Below are 26,979 nucleotides of genomic sequence, written 5' to 3'. Positions count from 1 at the left end.
ATACGCACATATTTTACGTGCGTATGTGCGTGCGCGGATGGGTTTCCGCGAGCTTACCGCAGGCCACTCGAATTACGTCATTTATTAGCACTCGAATCATAAAATCTCTTACGAGAAAATTCTACGCACGCTTCTGTTCACGGTAAATTCGCGTATCTACGTTATAATTTACACACACACACATATTTTTGTGTGTATACTGACTATGTTACGTCTCGTGGAACGTGATTTTTTTGCAGGTAGTTGATTGGGTAACGACCGCACATACCTATGTATAGGACATTATATATCTATACTGACAATCTAACGATCATTCGACGGTCGGTGAATGTTTTCTTATTTTTCATCAATTTTCTTCTTCATGTTTGAGATAGCTGAAAAAAAAAAGAATGAGACTGATTTGAATTCTTGAACGTTGATTTTGAGTTTTTACTAGTAGTAAAAATGTGAGCTGTATAATCCGGTGCATGTAGCAGCCGCTGCGATGCGAATTCCACGCATTGATGTGATTCATTTACTTTTATTATACACACGGTGCAGAAGTCGTGGGGTTTAACGCGTCGCGTTCATTTAAATTCTTCCCCCCACTTTCGCGGTTTTACAGTGTCAAAATTCCCGTCAAAATATTTGGAGAAATGAATGAATGCGCGTCGTATAGTATTACGACCGCGCTGTCTAGACTGTTGTACTATACATGTATATCGGTCTTTCCATCGGACTGGACAAATCAGTTCAGGCGCTCGGTGTGCGATTATTTTTTTTTTTCGTTCCCGCCACTCAATTAAACGCCGTCTCGCGTAATTCCGCGTAAAAAAAATCCGACGATCGCAATCGAGTGTTCGAGAATATTCAAATGAAATTCGAAAAGTCAAAATCGATGCCGGGCTTTTGAGAGTTTTACCGCTTCTGAAATGGAAACTTTTCGAATGAAATCTAGTATTTTGGACTTATGGTCGCAGCCACCGCTGCTGTATTTACTCTACGTGGGAAGGTTTAGGTTGCTACGGAGGTTCCTATAGCTGGAAAAGGGGGCGTATCTCTCGGTAGTTATCCGGAGGGTCGAACTCCTCCTCGGTGACGTCATTGGTCGCAGCGCCGGGCATGGTGGGCGCTCATTATGCAAACTATGCTAGGAATTCGTGATGGCCGCTATGAAACCGACCAATCGGAGTTCGCTGTACGGCGGCCATATTCCCGTGCAATTTCAGAGCGATCTCGCGGTTGCATTTTCAACTCTGAAATTCTCCGGGTAGCCGCTAGATGACGCGGTAGGACGAGTTGAACCGGGGTCGGGGCGAGTGCACGATGTGCAACGAACTTTGCCCCTCACCGGGGAACCCTCGGCGGATCCGTGAATCCACCGCTCACAGTCGGAATCGAGCGGACGCGGACGCCTATGACTTTCGCAAGTTGCAGGCAGCCGTCGCCGCGCGACGCGCGACGCTCCTCCTCTCGTACGCATACGCAGGGGTAATTACTTCCGTAAGTTTATTACACCCGACGCGCCGTACAACCCGCAGCGCAATTTTATTCCGCGGCAGTAGGTGTATAAAACACGCCAACCTATCGTGCCGTCGCTCTGCCGTTGCAAAAATGAAATGAAATGAAAAAGACAAAAAAAAAAAACGAAATATACGCGCATAACGCAGGTGGCGAAGAAATCCTCTTCGGAATGCGCGATGGCCGGCGGTTGTTGTGCCGCCGCGTTGAAACCCGCTCCTACCTACCTTTGTTTCTCCGATAGAGAAATTTCACGTGTCCTTTTCTCGTTCGACTGTATATCTACTACCTTACCTCCGACGATCGCGTATTCTCTCTCTTTTTATTCGCCGCTAAATCAGCGGGGACCGGTCCAACAACCCCACGGGAGATGAGAGGACGTCCGAGCCCGATGGTAGGTACGTTCATGCGGAACGCCTGCAGCCCGAAACTCTAACTGCAGTAATTTAGTCGACGGAACTCGTAGGTGCGCCTGTATATCGCTGTAGTGCACAGATCGCGTTTACCGCAGGTCTAGATTATAACGTTCGCGTTTTGCACCGCCCACTTGCAGTTCGCTACTCCAAGTACACGTATACATATATATACCTACGTCGTTTTCATGTACGTACGTTTATATATACGTTTATCTTCTACACATCTGATACGTTTACGTAAACGTACTCCATGTGCATCTATTGCACGTAGCTGTAGATGTGCGCAAGTAATACTCGGTCGGATCAATCGCGCGAACAAAGGCTTGTAGTTTTATGGAATTCTATGCATATTATCTCCTTTAAATTCCGCGGGATGCTGTAAATTACACCAGAAGCATATATGCGCGGTGATTTATTCGGATTATTGCAAAAAATACTTTTTTTTGGCTTATTTCTTCATCTCAAATTCCTTTCTTTCTAATGCGATCGTGATGATGAAATTTATTAGCTCGGACGCGATACAATCTTCGTTGTTACACAGGGTCGGGGGCGTTGAACCTACGCTCTTTTTTAAAACGATGATAAATGTGGCGGCGGTCGATCGCGCTCGGGGTCTCCGCTAATCAAGTGTGTACATTATAACAACATGTGCATCCATTTATTTATACACGGTACGTGATCGTTCTGCGTATAACTGAAAGTCACGAGATTTTTTACTCATTCGCCCATAGGTATATATATATATATATATATATATATATATATGTGTATACGCATGTACTCCACATATTTCTACGTCACGCGACGAATGCCTGCGGATACTGACCCACCGCAATGTTACTCGGATTAGATCTACACGCCGCTCTTCATATATATATATATATATATAGGTATAATAGAATTAAATCACGTGGGCCTTCGCAGCTGTGTTACATAGGCATATACGCACCGACTGCATTACAACGATAATTGCGATACAATATTTTTTTGTATCAGCTCTTCTGTGTCCAATTCCTTTGTCGAAATGGTTTGTGATTTTTTTTTTCTTCTCATTAAAATGAGGTGCAACCTTTTTATTACGGCATGTGACGAGGGAAGACAGGAAGAACAGTTGCAAGATTTTTCATTCTATAAGAACGTACTATGGTCTGAAATGAAAATTTGTAAAAATTTCTTAAAGGGAACATGTAGGTAATGGATTTTTATTCTTTGGCATCATATTATAAAGTTCACAATATGCTACCCATATGTATATTCAAAATACAATAATGATGTTTTCTTTTTTGTATATTAATTTTTTTCGACATATTTTTGAAGTTTTTTGTTGTATCAGGTATCTCGGAGCGAAGAACATGAATGTTTGACTAACACCGTCATGAATCTATATTGCCGCTTTCAAAATTGACGAGGCTTATTATATTGCTGAATAAGTACAATACATCGGTCGGTTTATGTACCTGTATATACATATCTGATGGACGAGTGGTATACAGCTGGACGGTTAGGTACAGGTACTACCTGATGAATCGTGTACGGCGTGCGCAGCTTGTTAGTTATACGTCAAATGAAATATCGCTAGAAATTACAGGTTCGATATTTTACTCGACGCTCTGACAGACGCAAGGACAAAATAATAACTATCGTTCTAATGTAACCGGCTAAATTTTGTTGATTAAATTTTACGATAAGCCAGTTTCGAATGATTTAAACGACGCATATCTAATTATACGGTGATTACACCTGCCATTGATACGATCGTCAGATATTATTCCTCATATATACTCGCTTACCCTATAAATTCAGCTATACTATATACATGTGTATATAACGCAGCAGTTATATACATATGCGATACGTGAAACCATTTAAGTATGGACAACTTCAACGTATTAGAAATCACTACAGCCATGTATGGGGCATTCCCCGTCAAATAGGCCACTTTGTCCAAAACTATTTTCTGAACTCGATAAAATTTTTTCGACGTTTCGACGGGTCTCACAAACCATGCTCAGACCATTTAATAAATCCCATCGAGATATCCTTGATTTGTCACTTTTTTCATCGATAAATTGGCGATAAATGGATCAATTTTATAGATGGATCGCTTTGGATTGCGGATTCGGATTCCTGAGATCAAAATACATGAGGATAGCATAGAAACCCCGATAAAAAAAATGTTGTTCTTTGGGTAAAAATTGAAGTATTTTTAAAATCGATCGTAGGACACGTATTCAACCTATTTCGACCTCAGGAACGCGAATACAATCAAATAAATTGAGCTACGAGTCAATGCCCTCGAGATATCTTTGATTTTTCATGAGACCTCTCACGACGTTGAAAAACTATTTTGGAAAAAGTGACCCGTTTGACGTTTAACCCCCCGTATACATGAATTAAAGTTTTAATAAATCGTAACGCCCATCGCGATTATATCGGCTTGGGGGTTCTGCAATGTCGCGTAATTTTTGCATTTCGTTTATATTACGTACACAGGACGAGTGGACAGTTGATACTTGTTTGAAGTTGGAAGTAAAGTGATACCTTCGACGTCGCAATTTTATTTTATTTTTACAGTTGATCAGTTTCTTTCTTTTTTTCATAAAAAAAAAATATTTTTGCCCGTAGCAAAATGCGGCGGCATCGGCTCGCGGCCAAATGTGGGCAAATTTAATTGACCGTAAACACGAATGTTTACGCGAGTCCTTACGTTGCGGTGCATTATTTCATCCAACGGATTTCCAAACTCTTATATATACATATACACACTTTCGATTACAATTACGTATACCGCTACACGCGTATATATCACGGCATTTATATTTACCGATGTGCGTATACGTTACGTACGATCGTACGTGATATTATATTATTATTCTTATCTCGCGCGATCCGCTCGTATTATAACGCAAAAATATCTCGAACTATCGCGACACGTTACACTCGATTATTGTGAAAATGAAACTTTTTACCTTTCGAATCAATAAACATATATATAATCCGTTAAAACTGATGTCAATCGACTGAGCGTACACGATTGTGGAATAAAATTATTACACCTGGTTGGATTTCACGCTGCGTATAATTATCAACCTCGGCGAAAGAACTTTTTTTTCTTTTTTTTTCGCTACTCGAATAATCGCAACAGATGCGATATGTAACAAGGTGGCCCACGATAAAAGTTACTCCAATAGAAGGAATTCGGAGATAGACGGCAACGACTTTTTGAGGCGTGGTTGGCAAATACCATGGGCATTTATATAATTCTACGAGCCAGCTACCAGAGTGGTTCGCCCTTTTATTCTCTCCGCTTGTAAGAGAAACGAGATCCGGGCTGCCAGGAGGAAAATTCTCTCTGTATCAGCGGCAGCATTCCCCGATGCGACGTTCCGAGAGACGCCCACGCCCAGTTTGAGATCACGGCCCCTGCTTCAAGTTGTAGTAGGATGTACAGTATATGTATACAGTTGTAGCGGCGATGGTATTAGAGCCGCTACTAAATTCGTCGAATGAGTTGTCATCGTTCTCGGAGTCTCGCTAACGACGCTTTTCCGTTTATCTCCTCGTTTGTTTTCGGTGCACCCGGGATGCCGATCTGCGGATGAAACCAAAAAAAAAAAAAAGGAATGAATCGTTTTTTCTTTAGGTTGACCTGGAGAAAAATTTTGGATGTGTGTATTGTATATGTATGTATGTAAGATGAAAAATGATGACCCTTATTATCGTTCCGAGTCTCGATAGTATAGGTGTACATTTGGCTGAAACGGGAATTCAAGCTTCCCCGGAGTAGCGACGCATAACCCGGTGGAACGATCGTGTGCCGCAGGACAAGGTCTTTCTTTTACGAGGCCGTAAAGATAACTAGAACTTATACCGATACTATTAAAATGGCATAAATCAAACGCGCACCTTTTCGTATAAAAGGCACTCGTTGTCTAACATTTTTGACAGTTATACCTGCGTGGATATCCCTTTCTCATAAAAGGCGAGAATTCATCGGTCGAAGACTTCCGCTATTACACGGTTAAACGGTATCTATGTTACACGTACATTCGAGTTCAAATCGTCTATACAATCACAAAGAATTCAACGTTATCATATCAGGTATCTGATGCTTCGTACTTTTCTTTTATCAAAGATTTTTCATTTTTTTACTTTATTTTTTTTTTTTTCCACTATTCGCCGTTGATTGCTGCACGTGTCCCAGAGCAAACTAAACAATCGAATCGAGCATTATTTGAATAGCTGTCTCATTGATTTAAAAAAATAAAAATTATTCAAATTTCAAAAAATAATACAGTCCGGGGATACACCCCGAGGCCCGATCTCTAGTTCGGTCAACGGTAGGATACGGTCTAGTCGTATTTCGAGAGTATAACCACCCTAACAATATGTGAGCTTGCTGGATACGCGCGGTGGTGGCGCGCTCCTCGTGCGGGACGAGTGGACATAATTGTCAAACAACCGTTTAGGATTATTAGGTAGAAACGGTGTCGAGGGTTCGCCGGCCACGCGATCTCTCGGTACTTCGTTCCGCACGCCGTACTCTTACGGGACAGTGATAACGACCCCAGAAATCTCGATGAATTTAATTAACGACGGAGCTCAGCCAGATCCAAATATTCATTCATATATATATCTACCCACGCGATATCCGTACCAACGATCTCGACTTTTTTTTTTTTTTTTTTTTTGGGAATATATATAAACAAACGGATCTTTATTTTCGTCGAGTGAATTCATCCGCCATGCAGCTATATACATAGGTACATACGTTGGGTAAAATACATGCGAGTACGCGTGGAGAACGCTTTCGTAAAGTGTTGAGTATAAAAGTCGTATTACGCCGCGCTACGCGTACACGTTATCAAGCGATAGGCGTGTGTGTACGGAAACTGGTAAGAGAAACTGTGTTTGCTTGGCGTATGTCTACCCCACAAAAGCGCTCGTATTTTCAGGTGAATAAGCGAGCCCATGCAGCTTCGTAAGTTTCTCCCTATATAAATATATATATATATATATACCTACGCCCGCACGTACATAAGGCGAAGAATCGAACGAACGGAGCACACGCACCTGCAACCCCATAACACCCCCCCTGACGAGCCTCCATTTTACCATCCCGCAAATTTATATATACAAGTCTCATTCGACTCTGCACGCTCGTCCCTATATCTGATCGAGAATACGAAGGGGGGGGGGGGGCTATATTGAACCGAAACTGTGGAGATCCGAATTCCTCCCTGAAAACTACAATAATAATTGAAGAATTTATCTCGAGGGTGATGATTCCACGTAATAATTGTTCCTATACCGTGCGGTGCGATAAGAAAACAGATGAGGGAAGATGTCGTGGTTTTTTTTTTTTTTGTTTTATATTTTCGCAGCCTCTGGTAGTACAAGGGTTGAGACGATATAACGGAAGCGTTGATAAAGACGACGGGGAGAATTTCTCCGTCGGAATGGTCGGATATTTTTATTAAAAGATCCTCGGAAACTGCGGGGTTATACCCGGCCTTTGTCCTCGTGTACACATAGCAGCTAGTATTATAAAATTGGCTGTCGGATATCGTCGCAAGCTCGCGCGAAATCCCCGCGCCTTTTCGCGGGGAAGGAACCCCCGCGACGTTGTACGGGCGTGTCTACTGTATAGTATAGGCATACCTATACCGGGGAGGGTAACGGCCGTTCCTCCCGCAGGATAGGCGAGTGTTATACAGCTCGAAGACTCGAACTCCCTCGGTCCTTTCGAGAACTCTAATTAGTTGAGAACACGCGCTACCGCCCTCAACGATCTAACTGTACCGAATGTCTTACGCGCCTCTATCCCACACCTTCTACAATATCTCGATTCGCGGTCCTTTATTCCGGAAGCGCGAACTCCTAGAAATTGAAGCTTCGACTAATTAAACCGACTAATTATTTACCCCAACTTCTTAACCCCGGCCCAACCATATCCGAAGAGTTTCTACGTGAGGTATGTATGTATGGAAAGAAAAATTGGAAAGCAACGAACGCGAACTTGATTTCGGCCATTTTTAAAAAAACTAACGCAACACCCCCAGGTATAGCAGCCTCGGATTTTACCATACAGAAGTGCAGGGATATACCGTAAAGGGAGTGTCGACCACACAGCGGCAGCTCGGTGATATCGATCCCATGCATATATACCTATACCTATACGAGCTGCTGCCGCCGCCGCGATGCTGCGGAGGCGAACCGGGCAGTCGGCGAATTTCAGGACCGAATCGGGTACACACCGTTATAGCGTACGTAAAGCCAAACACCCACACATGCCCTTTGCCAAGCTACCCGACGCCGCGGCCTTGCCATTTTGATGCCATTTCGGTGGCACGACGGTGCCGATTCCTCCGCCCTTCGCTCCACACCACGCGTATATATATATATATATATATTCGTACATACGTACACGGCTCTATTTACTCCGCTGTATATATGTATACATATGTGCAAAAATTTACAGACATATACGTGCACGCGTATCTGTATACGCTATAGTTTACCGCGAAATGGAAATGCAAGCAGGCAAGGGTGGTTCGGCGTTACGTTGAATTGGGGGTTGAGGAGTTCGGCAGGGGCGGCGAACGCGGGCGGGGCGGGGGGGTTGAAGGGCGCGCGATTGAGGCACAGCTGTGGCTGCATCGGGAAACTGGGGGGTCGCGTACACGGCGACCCGTGCCGACGACGTCTCGGTCTCTCTCGTTCGTATTCCTTTCTTCGCGTTCGTTCATTCCGCACTACCCCTTTCCGAACTTTTACCATTTCGCCGTCTGGCGCGAGGCAATCTTCCGGCTCCCTAGCGATATATATATATATATATATATATATATATATATATATATATATATATGTATAGGTACACCCGGTTCGCCTGCAGCTTTCTACATTCTGATGCAACGCGTTCAGTTTCTGCGATAGGATGGAGTTTGTTGCGCCCTTCGCATCCGACACCGTGCAGTTTCTCTTTTTAGTTTCTTTCTTTCTTTCTTTCTTTCTTTCTTTCGTTTTTGTTTGTTCCTTTTTTTACGCCATTTGAGCGTACGTAGGTATACCTACCCCAGTTTTCTATTCCTTGTGGAATGGTATCTTAGAATTCTTTGAGACGTCGTTTGTATTCTTATAGAGTTTCGCTGCACACCTGCAGTCGCGCGACGAGATCCTAGATAAAATCATGGCGAATATATAAGTTTGGGAAAAATCTGGACGGAAACCATCTGGTGTAAAGCGTATAGTACAATTACCATATTTAATCGGGCAGTGGTAGATTGGATGAAAAGTTACCCTTGCAATGGAACGAACATTTTGACGGTTTGTTTTATATCATATCGTACGATAAATGTACCGTCTACGTAATTTCATCGCCATTCAAATACTGAAATATATAAATTTCGATCGAAGTGTGGGAGGTGCAGACGGTAGGAGGAAGCAAACGGAATTATAGGTTCCGCTTCCGCTCTTTGTCTTTCCGTATCGATGCGTATAACGATAAACTGGCTACCCTCCGTATCTATGAAAATCAACGATTCGGTGAAAATAACTCTCGCTACCGTCTATTTGTGGACCGTTATCGCGTTTCAGCTATACGTATTATATATACATAATGTAGATTATGAGGGTGTAGGTTTGAAGCCTATGAAAATTTTCGGTATATTCTGAGGTATACACGAAGCAAATTTATAATCATTTAATAGCGCGAAAACCGTGGAGGAAAGAAAAGGGAGGAGAAATAAAAGAAAATTTTTTATTACATTCTTTCTAGGGCCTGTACGGTATATATTACATCAATTCAGCAGGTAGTACCAGCTTTTATAATAATATCGATATACGTATATCAGATATGCCCACTAAAAATATCCGATATCGAATACATATATATTTATACAGAGGTCTCCGCGCACGAAAAATACTCCAAAGCTTGGTTTTTCATTTTTTTTGTTTTTTACTTCTTACCTTCGAATTACTTCAGCGAACATGAAATCAGATTCCAGAAACCGTTTTTATACGAGGTTATCGCAATCGAAGCAATTTTTTCCGACGTTATTAAGAATATTTCATCTTCAAGGATTCCGACTTATATATTACTTTATCCGAATTCTTCCTCATTTCGCTCGGACCTATCCCTCACATGTATATAATATCCCTTGGGAAGAATGAAAATTTTTTCAAATCCCGTATCCCCAACCCCCCGTCGTATTTGCCTACGTCTCGCGTATGATTTTCCAACATAAGTTCTCGCTCGCGGAAGCTCGACCTGTGCAAAATTGCTCGTGCCATACATACCTACTCCTACTTTATATATAAGGAGAAAAAAAAAAAATGGGGGCGGAAATAAATAAATAAAAAATAGAAAAAGCAAGGAAAAGATGGTCGAACGAGTTTCGGGGGAAAAGGGAGCGACATTGACGCATGAATAAAAGAAGTTGACGTTTTTTTTTTTGCTCGTGAATAAAGAACGATATCTGCCTAAATATAGAGGAGTGTGCGTGCAACGGGGGCAGAGCGTTCTAGAGCTAGGTATCGCGAATTTGCGGGGGCAAATATCCAACTCTCTTCCTCGTACGCTCGAAGGTGTGGCCTTCGCCGTGTCGTATATATACATATATATATATATGGAAGTATGAGAGAAAAAGAAAAAGCAACAAAATGGGCAGAAAAAAAACAAGAAAAACAAAAAGGAGAAGTGTGCGGGTAAGAAATTGAGAAAACGACCGCACGCAGGCGTGGGCAAATACCCGATCCCCCTGAGAAAGCAGCCCTAATCCGGGCCTTGAACCGTCGAGAAAATAATACCAAGGGTACGATGTAGTATATCCGGGCGAACCCCCGGACGTGTGTACGTCCGCTACCATGGTACACGGAGACAAGTTACAATCGTGCGAGGAGAGTAAACGCGCGCGCGAGAGAGACACGGGGAGGTGTATTCGCGGGACCAATAGACTAGCATGTTTACGCGTCGATTGTCACATATTGCATGTTTGTTCCGTAGTAATGAGATTTGAGCCGTTCGTGGCCGTGGAGCCATCGCTGCCGCGTCTTACGTTCGAGCGAGGAGAGCGGGAACGACGCTCCGCGGCTACCCTCTCACGGGATCGGTGTCCCATTCCCGATCCTCGCGTTACCCCGCGTAGCGGGAAAAACCTGACCCTCGCCCCTCGACCGCACGCGTACGTGTACTCGCCTCGGACTTCTATCCCCCCCCCCCTACGTGAGCGTCCATATTGTACTTTTTTGCGTGAAATTTTCATCTCGGGGAGGAATCGACGTTACACAGCGTCGTCTTGATTGAATGAACATTTTGGTATTGTACCGTAACATCGGCACGTACGTACGTACTGCGCTTGACCTAATGGACGCGATCATGATTGCGGGGTCTCCGTTGTCTCCCCCTGTATCGACTACACCGCAATTTTATCGTACGAATTCCTACGCGATTCTTAGCGACAACGAGATGTGGTTTACATTGGGGTGAACATTCTTCCGAATTACAACGATCACGATTAGAGCGCCAACGATCCTGACCCCTAAAAGGGTTTCGGGAGTGACAGACACATCAGCTTCCTCGAACCGATCTAACCGATGTACACCGCGGTGAACGCACTTTATAGAGAAGGACGACGTATCCTTATTTTTTAACTCCTCTTTTTCTCTCACCGAAAAGAAGTCTTCGCAGGACGTTCGGTCGAGAAGGTGGTCGAAGTGCACTACCGCAAAGTTTTGTCGGATAGAAGCTGCAATTTTATACGAACACCTATATTCACGTGCGGCCGCTGCCGTGCGGGGAACACGTGTTTTATTTTCATCCCTCTCTCTTCGCCCCCCCCCCCCCCCCCCCCCGAAAAATTTTCTTCCCTTTTTCTCCGCATCCGAGCCCGAACTCCTCTCTTTGTATCGCGCTCTCCCCGTAGTCGTCGTCGTCGTCGTCGTCGTCGTCTTCTTCTCGTATAGCTGCAGTTCGACCATGTCCACGTCCCTCCGACACAATCCAATTTATACGCGGGGGGATTATTCGAGGGATGTCGGGTCCCGGGGGTTGCGTGTCGCCCTCGCGCCAACGCGAGTGAGTTTCGGGGGGTAGCGGGACGACGACGCTGAAACGAAGAGGGCTCAGATCTGGACGCTACGCGTAGGAGCCGCAAGGGAACATGGCCGATCGGGTCGTGCCGCCGCTTGGCCCTCGAGATACACCGACCCACACTACTCCTCCGTATATGTATATCGTACTCCGGCTAACCTATTCCACCTCTAGTCCGAACCGGCTACGATATTACTTTCCCTTCCTTCTTGCGGTCTTTATATTCCTCGTATACACCAACTTTACCCCGACGATGCAACTCACGCTTCTCTGTAGGGACTCGTACTATATGTATATAGTACGGGATGAACGCGTTGCTTGTGTACAATCAACGTTGCTAAATGCATTTTTTTTCTTTTCTATTTCATTTTGTGAACCAAGTTTGAACCACCATGCATAAATCTACGCTAGTTGTGAAAGGAAAAACAAAAAAAAAACAAAAAACAAAAACCCGACGATGGCGGTATATGTACGTGGAGCCTGATTAGGAATGGCGTCGAAAGAAATACAGTATAGGGTCTTGATATTCGAGGAATATTTGGCGTTGAGTGATGCTCTAAAATAGAGTACATAAATAGCCACGGATACAATGTATCCATACTGCAGTCTAATATTGACGTCTGCATTTTTTTTTTCTAAAAAAAAAAAAGAAAAGAAAAAAAAATTGGACTCAGTCCAGCAGTCCGTTGGCACCGAGAAATTTTCTCTACTCTAGCGAGGCATGAACCGTGAAGGGTTATTAATCGTCGGTTACAGGAAGGAAACGAAAGGAGTAGGTATCGACGGCGTCGGGGCGCCGGCGCCCAGCCGTCATCGGGAAGAGCATCCTGCGCTATTACGTGACATGGAGAAAAGATGAAGGCGCTGGTTCAAATTTTGGGTCGACGTGTTCTTACGGTTACCAAGCCTCCGTGGACGCACGTCGTTCTCGCGTACGCGCGAGCTACGAGAAATATACAGGAGGGAAAGAAACGGGGCTTAAAAAAAATAAAGAAACATTCAACGATGGAACGAACAAAAGACCTACAATGACGACGACGACGACGACGACGACGAGGAAAATTTATCGCCGCGTAAATTACACGTACGTCGCGCACGCAAGCGAGTTATGCAGCAATACTCGGAGTTTTCTGGGTTTTTTTTTTTTTTTTTTTTTTCTCTTTTTTCAACACGTTAGTGTATGTTTCGACTGTCGAACCTCGAACGATAATCCGAGAAAAGATTTACGCCTCTAGAGACGCTAAAGATATTTCGACTCGTTGTTTCTCTTTTTCCGCGCGAAGAACACGTCGCGTGCACGAACGTGCGTTAAAAAGATTTTTCACTTCGCCGATCGCGAGGAAGGGAGAAACCCTTTCGGCGATTTTAAATCAGAGCGACGTCGTCGTCGCGAATGTGAAATCTCCGCAGCGTGATCCTGATTCTTTGCGCAAAAACGTATGCAAGTATAGACGAATAAATATATCCGAAAGAGGACACCGCTTTAGGTCTAGTTTCTCTCTCTCTAAGATAGCAGAGCAGTGATTGAACCGGGGCATATGACCTACGAACGAGGGTATAAGAGGGTTGTAACCGTACACATGTACCTACTATACGTCACTTTCGCCGTGAGACGTATAAACAATGGCGACGCGAGGCGTCGCGACGCTGCGTAGACGCGTCGCGATCGGTCATTCGAACGAAAAACCAAGAGACACGAATTCACCCACGCACAGTACAAGTCTCTCGTGGCGAAAGTATTCGTGTTCTTTTCCGTATCTATTCCGTCCGACGCTCTACCGAGTACATTCACGTCGTAGGTAGGTATTCATATATGTATACATGGGGGTACGCGCACACGTAGACGTGTACAGACGGCGGCGTAGTAGCGGCTCTCCGTAGCCGCGGGGCGGTAGACTGGCTAGGAAATGGTCGGTTACAGCCGCTTACCATCGTTTTACCTAACATAACCCCACCCTGATAAGCACCATTACCTTCACTTATATTATACCTACGCACCCGTCTAACTCGCTACTCGCTGCCTTACACAATATGTACTTACGTACGTACATACCTCGTCCGCACGCATATGTCTCCGACACCGTCGCGGCACGAGGTTCTTCCTACCCCGCGGTAAAGGAAAGAAAAAAAAACGAAAAAAACGAAAATCTCTTACACATTCCTATTCTCCCTTTTGTTCGGTACGTCGAACACGCGTGCGGTACATACGCACGTCTACGCCCACCTATTAATCGAGAGCAGAATCGGGGTGACCTAGAGACAGAGTCGTGCGGATAAACATCCGTCCACCGCGTATATAGAGGGAAATAAAAAAGAACTCTGATATATTCTTGACCCTCGCAACGAACGAAACGAAGTAGAGATTTAGCTAACAAGTAAGCGCGCACAGAGTTTGTTAGGTCGGTGTGCGTATATCACTGACTCGTTTAAAAGGGGATTAACGAACGAATTTCGTCGGTGGTTTTCAACACCGACGATGATGAGGTATAATAGGCTGTGAGTATACGACGTTATAGGTTCGGTATTGCGATACGGGGTGGTCAGTGGCTTCGCCGCGTTTTCAAGTATATATTTCTGTATACGTACGTACGTACGTATACGCAACGGCCGAACACTGCGTGGCACTTACATAAATTATACGAACCGCGATAAAACGAGTTTAATTTATTTTAACTGCCTCGTATAATCTGGCCGCATAAATTTCACCGAGTTTGTCTGTATATATATATAGATGCGCGCGTAAGATATACTCGTATATACAGATACTTCGGCTTTGTTGTATCCTGTGTACACACGGGGAGAAATCAGCCTCACGTACCGATTACGGGGTCCGAAGAAACGCGAGCTAGGACCGCGCGGGGCCTGCGGGATTATAATCCTCGTTCGAATGTGGAGCAAAGCTGAGACGATGCTCCTATAAAGTTCTAAACTGGACGCCGAAGATCTCCGGTCGCTGTGTACCTTCTTTTTTTTTTTTTTTGCGCGCGCGCGGCGGTATACAGAGCCGAGAAGTTCTTTCGACCTCCGGGCTTTAGACCCCACCTAATTACCGGTGAGAAAAAAAAAAAAAAAAAAAAAACAGACGAAAAACTAAACTCCATCTGTATAAAACTTACTTGCCTTCATTGCTCTGTTTTTTTTTTTTTTTTTTTTATTTGCTGCACAGCAACCGACCACTTCAATCGTTATGGCGTTTTAGATGTGCTCTTACAGTAATCAAGCTTTAGATTTACTGCGGAACCGAGCCGAGCTCTAGAGGGAAGTGGCAGAGAACTGCGGAATAGATGCCTTCTCAATTTCTTTATCTGTGCACTCTAATTTCATGCAATTTCATATAATTTCCTCGCGAAACTGGTTCGATACAATTTTCTAACGGAGTGTCGAATAACCGTCGGTAACCTTTCAGTTTAATTTTCATCTTTCCAGAGAGTGCTGATTTTGATATAAATATCATTTTGTACGTAGGTATAATTAGCTGGAGTGTTTATTTCTGGATTTCTTACATTTGAAAAGTCTTTTTATTATTATCCTTTTATTTATATTCATCGCTTTTTACTTGGACTGTTATTACCGCAAATAAGAATTAGAACTTCGCCGTACACTTGACGGCTCTCATCGACGGTACCGACTCCCTTCAACCCCCTCGTCTCGCCTCTCCGATTTAATTTCGTTCAGCTAATTGGGTACTCGAAATAATTTTAGATCCATCTTTCCTTTTTTTTTTTTATTCCTCTACACCACGACGTGGAATCGCTGCCGAGTTTATAAAAATAGTAGGTACTACGCGTAGTAGTTGAAAAGTATCCTTTCTTCGATAGTCGCCTCTTTTCGCGAACCGCGGTCCATCTCATATACACCCTAATCAAGAAAAATCGAAATCACCATGGTCATAATTAGCGACACCTGAAACTTTAACCTCAATCTAGAGGATCAAACGAAGCTGGAAAATCGCGCAGCTTCGTTTCCTCCTGAAAAAAAAAACATCCTGATATATCCGAAGAACAAAAAAAAAAAAGAAATTGATGAAAGATCACGGCAGAGTATTTAATCGACTGTACGTGTCCCCGGTAGAATACTTGACATTAATGAATCAGGAGCCGCGACGCGACGAGACGCGCCTCCTGAGCCTCCTATACTAATCTGTGGTTGACGGTGCAGCTGTCTGCCCTCACCCATGTAAATATGTAAATTCCATTGACCTCGTCTGAAAACTATCAGCGATCGTGATTGAACAGGCGTAAAAATTCCTATCGAGTTCCAACGACGGTTGAAAAAGTTTTTCCTATAAAATTATCGGTATCATACACCGTATAGGCGTGTGTGTATCGAGCTGTATACTTTTTATATACCCAGATCATCGCAGTTTGATATACGTGTCCAAGTAGTTAAATAATATACACATAGGTAGATACATAATATCGCAGTGTCGTCATCCCGACGCGGAACGAGAACGCGACGGTCGGTCTCACAGCTAATGTTCGATGTAACTATATTTTCATCCCTCTGCACGGACCACTTGCCGCGCCCACCCCTGGCATCGTTTTTCGTGACGTGATCATCGACGACCGATTGGTCCGTAAAATTTATAATTTCGTTCTGTTGGTTTTCTATACTCCGCACGACTATATAGAAAATTGTACAATATCTGGAGTCTATATTGTATCGATACTGCGCGATACGTATTTAAACTCATGATTAACGTTTATTTGAAAAATTGACGGAAACAAAAAGAATTGCGAATCGATGGTTCGATTGCCATGAAGAATGTTGAGCGTATGCGGAAAAAAGAAACCGTAGAATTCACCCCTATTATATAGTAACTTGATTATTCCGTTTTTTTTTCTCATTTTTTTTGACGAAAGAAGCGAAGTGCACGACGAGATTGGAAATTTAAAAAGAGTTTATAAAAGCAGCGACGCTGCGAACCTCTTCTAGTTTCTTTTATGACCGGCAATAAATAAGCGACTTTCTCCCAACCCTTTTACAACCCGTACCCCATGGAATACCGTGTTGCGGTACCTCCGTGCACACCTACGTGTTACACATCTATGAAAACGTAGAAAGTTCTATCTCGGTGTTTGAGTCGGTGCGCAGTATAAAGATATATTCCCTCCTCATTTGTCCGGTATTTTAGCCCTTTCATTTTTTTCACCGTTTGTTACATTTTTCTACTTTCAAGAAGAGAAAAAGCCTGACTCGTTTCCGCAACGCGGCATACCTGAAGAATTCCGCAAAAACTTTGAAACCGCGCGTTGCGGCGTAGCCGTCATTTTGAAATCGAATTACACGCAACCGAAGTGTGTGCGTTCTTGCGATCAAATGGACTAATTTGTTTCCATTACATTTTTGTTGCAGATTATTTGCACGAGCGCCAGCCGCCATTTCCGCAATCCCTTGCAGAGGTGAGTCGAATCAATATAATTCTATAAAATCTGATTCGTCGAGTGAAATTGAATTCTCACTCCGTACGCAGCGGACGAAGTTTCAGGATTTATCTCGGTAGAAAATATCTTCGAAGGATCAAAGAATTTCCCAATCCGACGAACTACACGAAATGTCACAGTAGCTGCTTCTATATGGCATTCTCAGCGATCAATCGCATGCGGTGAAATTCCGACCCACTGGATATAGAATCTAATCGAGGAAAATTTCTTACTTAAAATCGGTATTAAGGTAGAGAACGGTCATTAAAACCGATACTGGTATGCGAAATTGTTTTTGTTTTCTTGTTTGTTTGTTTTTTTTTTTTTTGTTTTCGTTTCATGCAACAGGTGGTTAGTAACTACAGCCCGTACATTAGGGAGAAAAATACAAATTGTTCACCCCGGTACGGGCGAGCAGCTCGATAAATTTATAAAACTTATACTCTAACCTTGTGGTTCTACTTTGTACTTTTGTCAGTCAGAATAAATGGCCGAGCGAAATACATTCCGAATAACGATAAAATAAAAGAAAAAATCAATAAATAAATAAATGAATGAAAATAATCGGACGACGAGCGTATAGTTAGGATCGCATTCCATAAAAAGATGAAGATATCGGATGTCTGGTACGTATATAAATTTTGATTGTTTGAGCGAAGTTTCTTCTGCTGCAGATTCAAAGATTTGCCGAACATGATATCGTCTGAAAATCCTTGAATGTTGCAACGAATATATAAATTCCCTTGTATAGAGTTCACCGGCAGTTCCGTCTGCGGACTGTAATATACGTAGGTATACAGGGATATATATATATGCAAGAATTGCCGGCATTTTTTTCCATTTTCTTTTATTTTTTCATTTAATTGATCGTACATAATTAAACGTATTTTTATCCACACCTGGCGCGTTATGTTCGGAATAAATGAGCCTGGCTTTTGTTTAATTAAAAATTCGCAGGATTTCAGCGTATCAAGAAGTTGATATTGAAGTAATAACGAATACCGGCAAACGCAGCTCCCCTTTAATTTCAGAAAAAATATATATACATATACACAGAACGTCACTCGGTTCCTTTATATTATACATGCAAAAAAGCAGCCGTTCGAGGGGAAAAAATGAGCAAAAAATCGGAGGGAACTTGAAGCGATAAAAATTGTTCAGAAACATACACGATGACGAGGAAACGAGCGACAAATATTGTAACATATTAACGCGGGGTATTAAAATTTCAAGACGAGAGAAAAAGAAAAAATTGAAAATAACAGAAATACCAAAATACGTTGGTTATGTCAGAAATTCGTGTACGCTAACCATTGGGACGAGGTTTCTCGAAAATTATCACCGTTTCTGTATTTTTACAAGAGAGAGAGAGAGAAAAAAAAAAAGAAAAATCCTATAAATTTAACGCAGGAAGTAAAACGTACCTACGTTGGTGGTCCGGAATCGTTCGCATGAAACGTTGCAGATTTTAGATGCGGTCTATAGTTTCAACGAATATGTTGTTACATATATTTTTACTTTGTGAATGAACCGTGGACCAGATGTGAGACGTTCGTGCGGTAATATACGCCCAACATTCTTCCTGTACGAGTTATAAACCTATATAAAAAATAAACTACACATAACCCCGGTATTCTTTTACATATTATAAATTTATTGGGGTACAGAAAATACCCTCGAGAATTTTTCCCAAAAAACCTCCGTATAGTTTTTTTACCCCGTACACATCCGTGGCGGACTGGTTCTTCGAGAAACAATACGTAGACATGTCCCGTCAAAACTTCGTTAAGAAAAGAATTAATTACCTCATTCTTTCCAACCAAAACTTTGATCCTTTCACGTATAGTCCGCGGCGATGGCGAGAGAAAAGCACTGCACGTACCCAATATATATCGTTTTTCAGACTTATATTACTAGCGCTGCGGTGACTTATTAATATGATTCCACTGCAACTATATACGACGGCGTAATAATTCTCTACGTTAATCTCATGAGTAGAGTTTTTAGCCGTAGCTATGTAGCTCCGTGCTGGCATACCTACGTCTAGAGCGGAGCTCACGCTGCTCTCGGTTCCTCCTTATCTCCTCGGTAAGAGACGCCATAGTCGGTCGCTTTCATCGCTCTGCATTTTCCCGCAGCATCCCATGATGGCCGCCGTCTCGACGGTTCTCCCTCCCTTTTCTCCCGGCGTTTATACGGCCGTCTTTTTTCCGCTCTATATAACTCCCTCTCTCTCCCTCTCTCTCTCTCTCTTCACCTCTCTCCGAAGCTCGGCGGCGTCGCTCCTCTGGGAGTTACCCAGCTTCACCCTACCTAACGCTTTCGCCCTAACCCCTATTTAAGCTCCCTTTTGCTGCGACGGCCATATTTGCCGAGGGCTGGGCCACCGCAAGGGATCTCTCGACTCATTGGACGGAAATCCTCTCTCTTTTCGTGCTCGGCGGTATCGCATCTGCTTCGCTCTCTCCCTATCTTCTGTTCTCTCGTTTTTGCTCGCGTCTCTCTCTTACTTATTTGGTTGACGCGGTGCCACAGAGCCATCTACGGGACTAGCTATGTCGCGATAACGCCGCAGCGCGCTTATCCTTTTTCCGTTTTTTCTTTTCGAAGCTCATGTTTTCCTGGCTTCGAAAAGTTGCTCGCCGTACCGTTCCATCGCCGCTGCGCTCTCCGCAACCCCATGATTCGGACTTCTGATTTCTTTCTCTCCGTAAAAGATGAAATGGTCAAAGATCGAACTTTACCTTATCTAACTCTTTCCTCGAGTCACGTGGACTTTTATGACCGCAAAATCTAATAATCGAACGTCGAGACCTAATTGGCTTGAGGCTAATCGCGAATTTCCGATTTTACTATCGGTGCCATGGTGTAATTGAGTTAGCCGGTAGGACATGACCGATGTATCTACACTATACCCTGGTACACAAAAGTACTAGGAAAAGTCAACTTATATAGATCTTTTATCATCGGTACTCGCATTAAATATTATTACTTAGTTTTTTTTTTTATCTCATTTTTGAGTGATAATTCTATTTCTAATTACACGTTTTTATAAAATTTATGCCCTTGATCAACGCCCATTGATAACTTCCACTTTTATACAGACGAATGATGTACAGTAAAAAATTTAAAATAACTTTAATTAGCTTAAATAATTCAATCAGAGTATGTAGCAGGAACATGAATTGATTGCGTGCAGCTAATTGATATGAATCACCTAATTTTTAATTACGCCATTTCGTTGTAGGATTGAGGAAGTATAGTACGCAGATATATATCTTCAGAAGATCTATGCATGTATAAAATAAATTAAACGACGAGATCCTCGTAATAAAATTTTAACATCCGATCGATCAGACACCTGCAGCGTCGAAGCTGCAGGTGGAAATCGTACAGCTTATAACGACGATTTAATTTCGAATGAAACGAATGACAAAATTTCTTCAACATTATCTCATTACCGAGGAAAGATCAATTACGAACGAGTTTTTGATAAATAAAAGTCCTCCGCAAAGTTGTATAAATTATTATTATTTCATGGTGTCTGTAGCGACATTATAAACGGACGTTATATAAGAACGTCGTGATAATCGTTGGGATTAACTGTATCGTAAAATGATTTTACGATATCATGTCATAAAATATAATTGAATTATCTTACCTTATATATAACAAATTAACTATACGGTCTTCGAAGCACTTGAACGTACAACGTAAAATAGAAATGGGACAGTTTCGACCGGTAGCTGCCGTGCGTTTGAGAGTTGAAAAAAAACTGAATCATTTTTTCGAGTTTCCAACGAGAAGTGAAAATTTCTATTTGCTCAACCCCTCCCCCCACTCGACTCCAGTGAAAAACCCTTTTTTGACCGCTTTCTAATTTTTATACTTTTATTGTCCGGCCTTTGCTTTCTCCAACCCTTTCTTACCGAGATAGCTACCTCAGCCCGTCAACTTTCCGCAGCCTTTCCCTTCCCCTCCCCCACCCCCCCGTATTTTTTAGTCTTCGCCATCTCGGGCTTTTCCTTTTTAACCCTTTTTACGAGCCTCAACCCCTCCCCCTAAAAGAAAGTTTTACGAACATTCCTTCTGGCTACGTTCCAACGAGATTTTACGATCGCGTTGTTACCGAAATTTTCCATCACAAACGCTCATCACAGATTCATAAGTTTCCCAAGAGGAACGAGAATGAAGAAACCTGAATTGTAAGATGCGGTAATTTTCCAACTTGTAATTTTAACTCAACGTTAAAAGGATCGAGATTTACGATCGAACGATTTTAACGTTTATGAATACCGCGTGCGGTCTAATCGTGGATTCGTGTGTTTATGCATAAATTTATAAATGTATGTATATATATCAGAACTTATTTTGACATAGATATTTTTTCAACACTGAGTTTATTGAATTTCTTTTCATATGGGATATATTTTTTTCATCTTCACCGTATATCGAATATAGTTGACAAGATACAGAGCAACAATTTTCATCGATCTATACCCTCGACGATTTTCGATTAACAACAATATCGACAACAACCCCGTAAGAGTGAAATATTACACCAAATTAAAGCTACAATATTCTACGATACAGTACAGAATTAGCATACTTATACATAATAATTAAATTTCTCGAATAGCATCCAAACGATACACGTAGCGATCATGGATCGAAGGAGGGAGACATCGACGCTGGATACCGAAGAAGAAGGAGCTCGTCAACGTAGATCGGTGTGGCCTCCTGTTACGTATACTGAAGGTATACCGGACAGGAATACACTCAGGATACATTCAGTATACGTACAGGGGGTTTCACATTTTTCAACGAGATGTCCGGACGTCGAAGGTTTTCGCATCCCCCACGAACAAATCTTCCCCCGTAGACTTTGGAGATCCAAAGGTTGTCTAGCACCGCGTGCAGAAGTCCCTTTAAAAATTCGATCGATCGAACGAGGACTACCGTCACCGTGCCGCGGACAACCCGCTCTCGTTTCGTCGTTGAGTTTCATCTCGTTCGTCCATCGTGTTATTTCTTTCCCATCTCTCCTCTTCGATATCCTGGGCAGGCCGTTTCGCCCCTGCAACGTTGAGAATCGAAAGGAGATACGCGATCCGTGCGGACTCGCGTGTCCGGCCTTCCGCCTCGCTTTGTTCGGCGACGACCTTCTTCCGTATTCATTTATGCGAGCCCACGACGCCGCGACGTTGACTCCGCTCCTTGTTTTTTCACCCCCCCCTTCGGTATCATATACTTTTACAAGGTAATTTCTTCTCGTGGATGAAAAAAAAAAACCGTGGCGATATCGAGATGCCGAGAGGGTGGGTAGCCGAGCGGTGATAGACGAACGGCGTCTGCCTGCGAACACAAATCATATTTGAATTATCAATGGTTCACGCGTTACGGCGCCAGATATATCCGCACTTACGTACCCTATATAACTCTGTCGTACGTGTATTCGCGTTACATGTGCGCGTGTATATTATACTCTATGTGCAAAGATAGGGGCGGGGATGGAAGGGGAGACGAGCGGAGGATAATTCGAGCGTATAATAATAACAAGTACCGAGTGGGGGAGATCGGAGATTCGCGATCGTCGAGGAGGGTTATAAAGTGAATGAAAGAAAAAAAAAAAAAACAACTCAACAACTCCTAATACACATTGGTCCATATCGCGGTACGGTACGGTGTACGTGCGTTTATATACCACCGTGGGACTTTGACCGCACGTTCGGCTTTATTATTACACCCTGCCCCGAGAGACCGTGTGTAAGTTATACTTTGAAGTTTGACCGGTTGCCTGTCCCTCGGGGTTAGTCTCCTCTCCGCAACCCCCGTGTTTTTTTACTCTCCTCTCTTGTTTTCGACGAATTTAATCGTGTAAAAAAGAAACGAAATACTAGAGTAGAACGTGAATATCGACCGCAGATTTGCCTTCCTGATGATGCGTTATTCGAAAAAGAAAAACGAGCTGATGAGAGAACGAAAAATAACCGATAAAGAAATTATTGGCAACTCACCCGTTCCTTACTCTCGATCTCAACTCGGGATTTTCAAACGAGGGAATCCCCGTCATCGGAATCACTTCTCGAATAGCTGCGGGGGCCGTCTCTCTCGTCATCGGCGATTGCGAAACACGTTCTGAAAATACGTTATATGCATTAGTTTAGGCGGTACATTGTATCTGTTGGTTCTTAACTTATTTCTGATTTCAAGAATTGTATTTTCTTATTCTTTTCGTTTTGTTTTTTTGTTTTTTTTTTTCTTTTTATCATCGCGACACTTCGACACGCGACGTATGTCACTTGTGAAATAATATGTATTCGTTGCGGACTCCCTGATATCCTTTTTGTATTTTTTATAATTCGTGGGCGCGCGTATATATCGAGTGCCCAAGTGCAGAAAGTAGATAGAGCGAGACAGAAAAAGCGTTGGAACTCCGATAGGAGGAGTAGGAGAGAAATGCCGGTTGACAGCGGACGCGTAGGTGATCCCGAACACGGGGGGTGGACCAGGTGAGACGGAATCCATCCGGCCGGATGTCTTCGGCTACGGCGAAAGGGTTGCGTATCGACAGCCAAAGGCTGGCCAGCTGTTCGTAAACGACGTTCCTGGTGCGCGTCCCGCATCAAACTGGCGACGTCCTCCGCCTCCGCCGCGGCGCTGCTCAGCGCAAGACGTCTACGTTCTCGTCGTCCCCGGTATATCCCGTCGTTGTTATAAACTCGCGTAGTGCAGCGCGCGGTACGCGATTGCTCATGTGGAGTCGACGAGGAGATATCGAGAAGAAGAAGAAGAAGAAGATGACGATGACGATGACGATGATGATCCTTGACGTCTCGGAAACCGACGCCGCCGACGACGGACGCGGCGGTAACGTCAGCGACCGCTTTTGTTTCTTTTTTTTAGTTACTTCTTCGTCGAGGCGGCGGAATGCGGAAGGGGTGCAGTCGATTGTTTTTTTTGTTTTTGTTTTTTTTCGTCAAACTCGAGAGAACGTCGAACTGTGCAGCCAGTGAAACTCGAAACGTCACATAGAGCGGAAAATGGTACGCGCGGTTTTCTCTCTTTCGCGTGTACATCGCTTCTGGTCCTCTTGTGCCGATGTTGCGGGTAGCTGACGGTAAAATGAGAGGGTGACTCGCGCGCGGACGCAGGGAGGATAGTGCGGGGCGACTCGGTTACGTCGAACGGGGGCGCCGTTTTTCGGGGGGGAGGGGATGACTCGTCCTTTACGTGCGTATCGCTCTCACGTACCGCGGAACGGAAAGGGAGAAGTGGTGGAAGCTACGTAGGGTAGAGTTGATAACGCGCAGGGTCGACCAACCCCTACCCACGACCAACGGGGCTTTCCTATACGCGACGCTCGCGCCCCTTCCGCACCGCCGAGCTTACGTAACTGCGGCCACCCGTCTCAACGCATATGGACCGCCGCCGGGGGAGAGGGATGATAGCCGCGTAGGTGAATAAAGCGAGAGATGACGCGGGGGTTGAACGCGCAGCTAAGGAGGGTTTCGTTCTGCGCGCGCGCGCGCGCGGTTCGCCGCGCCGTACACACACTTACGTGGGAGACGCGTACGTATCTCCGCGTCGTTCGTGTGCCCCGGGAGTTGATTCAACCCCTACGCCGAACCCCCTGGCGTGTGGCCGCGTTGAGATGCGATCCGTGGCGCCATCCGGTGAACGAATGCTCAAGTCGATTACGGCGAGGAGCGGTGGGATAAGATTCCGGAATCTAGGAAGTCAGGTGCAACGCGGATGGCAAAATTCGCATCCGGAATCACCCTCCCCCCCCCCTCCCCTTTCCCCCGACCACGATCATTTGCATTTGGAAATTTTTGTCAGGAGAAGAAAGAAAAAAAAAGATGATCGCCCAATATCGGAGATCCGGCTCGCAACCCCCAACGAGCGATTGAACTTCGTCAGATATTTGGTTGTAAATTAGGTACCTAAGGGATGTACGCCGGATGTCTTTGGTCTAGGTGTACACGGAGGGTAGCGAGGGTGGGCGGGTTGGTTTACCCTAAGTTAGTCATTGTTCGAGGAGGGTGCGAAGAAGTGTAGAGGTAAAAATTCAGGCGGCAAGATTGGAATGAATTTTTAATCCCCACTCCGAGTTTTCGCTTCAGATTTTTCCCCCGCGGTTGCTGGTTTTTGTCGTTTTCTTTGCTTCACTTTTTTTTCCTATTTTTTTTTTTTCTTTTCAGAACGGCCGCCACCTCTCGCGTTTGCTCGCTGTACGGGATATCTTTGGTTTAATAATAAATTTCCTACCGGGGATAAAGTCGCGGGTGTATACTGTCGTTCGGTATTGATTGGCCAGCTCATACCGTACACCGCTGCGCTTAAACTTTCTACTCGAGGGGTTCGAAAGAAAAATCAGAGACAGGTGCCAAATTAAGTGGAGTTTGAAAAATTAAACTTTCCGCACCGCGTGAAATTTTCCATAAATTGCTCGAAATCTGCGTTACGCTTTTCGCGAAGCAGGTCAGACGTCAAAGTATAATGAGAAATTTTTTCTTCCCGTTTCCCTCGCGACTAATCGGGGCAGCGAATCGCGTTCGTCCTTGTCATTAATTCGTTCATTGGACGTTCATTTCCGCCCTTTCATAGCAGTCACCTATAACGTGTATATATATAGGGTGACTCGATTGTTTATACGGTAGCAATGAAGAATTTCTGTTTACGTAGACTCGAATCGATTTTATATAAACTCTGGAGTTTCTCCCACCTCCGCTTTTACCGTCCGACGTGCATTAAAAAAACAAAAAAATAGAAAAAACAGAAAAGAAAAAGAATCAAAGAAAAGAAAAAAGGAAAAAGAAACGCGGATCTGTGATCGTAACATCAACGGCGAATCGACCCTCACCTAAATATTTTTTCGAATCCATCCATCCGTCCGCTTCCTTCCTTTTCTTCATCTTTCACAGTTGATCCCCCACTCCGACGATCGTCGTTGCCTTTCAGACGAAAAAGCATGAAAAGCTCCGTTCGTTTTATGCTGCCACCTAACGCCGAAGTTAAGAAACTGAGTAGTTTCAACTGCACTTTGAAGAAAAAGCGTAAAGTGACTACTATTGCGATCCGCTGGGATATAGTGTAGAGAGTACACTCGTTCCTTCTGTCGTTCGTTGATGGTCGAGGGGTAATTTTCGAAGTGGAAATTGCTCTTTTTTCTTTTACTTCCTCCCGCTCCGTTGAACCGCCGCTGAAATTTAAAATCAAGACAGTCGTTAAATTTTACGCTGTACAAGCCGAGTCTACATGCACAAGATTGTTTCTCCCCTCCTCATTCGAAACACACAGCTCCCGACGCTTGACCAAAAAGTGTGCCGCTAATGTTTTGTAAATGGTTATTTTTACGAGCCCACTCTCATTATTACTAACGCCTGTTCGACGGATAAAGAAATTCCTGAAATTCTTCCACTCCTACAAACTCACTGAATAATTATTTCCAACTTATTCAACGCGCACGTTACACGTTACCTCGTTAAGTTTCTCTAATCTCGACGATTTATCGAACTTATTCTAATTTTTTTCCCCCTTTTTTCTA

General features: G+C 43.7%; 1 protein-coding gene across 7 annotated transcripts in view; it reads left to right on the top strand.

The window, feature by feature from the left end:
• The window catches only part of LOC105692460, a 196,977-nt gene that overhangs the window by 69,590 nt on the left and 100,408 nt on the right, over positions 1-26,979 (top strand). For all 7 annotated transcript variants that reach the window (XM_048657495.1, XM_048657490.1, XM_048657489.1 and 4 more), the window contains one exon: positions 17,362-17,408. In XM_048657495.1, the coding sequence (XP_048513452.1) occupies positions 17,362-17,408 (47 nt within the window). The remainder of the gene's footprint in view (positions 1-17,361; positions 17,409-26,979) is intronic.

This window comes from Athalia rosae, chromosome 6 (assembly GCF_917208135.1).
Source record: "Athalia rosae chromosome 6, iyAthRosa1.1, whole genome shotgun sequence".
In the NCBI taxonomy this organism is placed as follows: domain Eukaryota; kingdom Metazoa; phylum Arthropoda; class Insecta; order Hymenoptera; family Athaliidae; genus Athalia; species Athalia rosae.
This window is presented reverse-complemented; position numbering and strand designations above follow the sequence as displayed.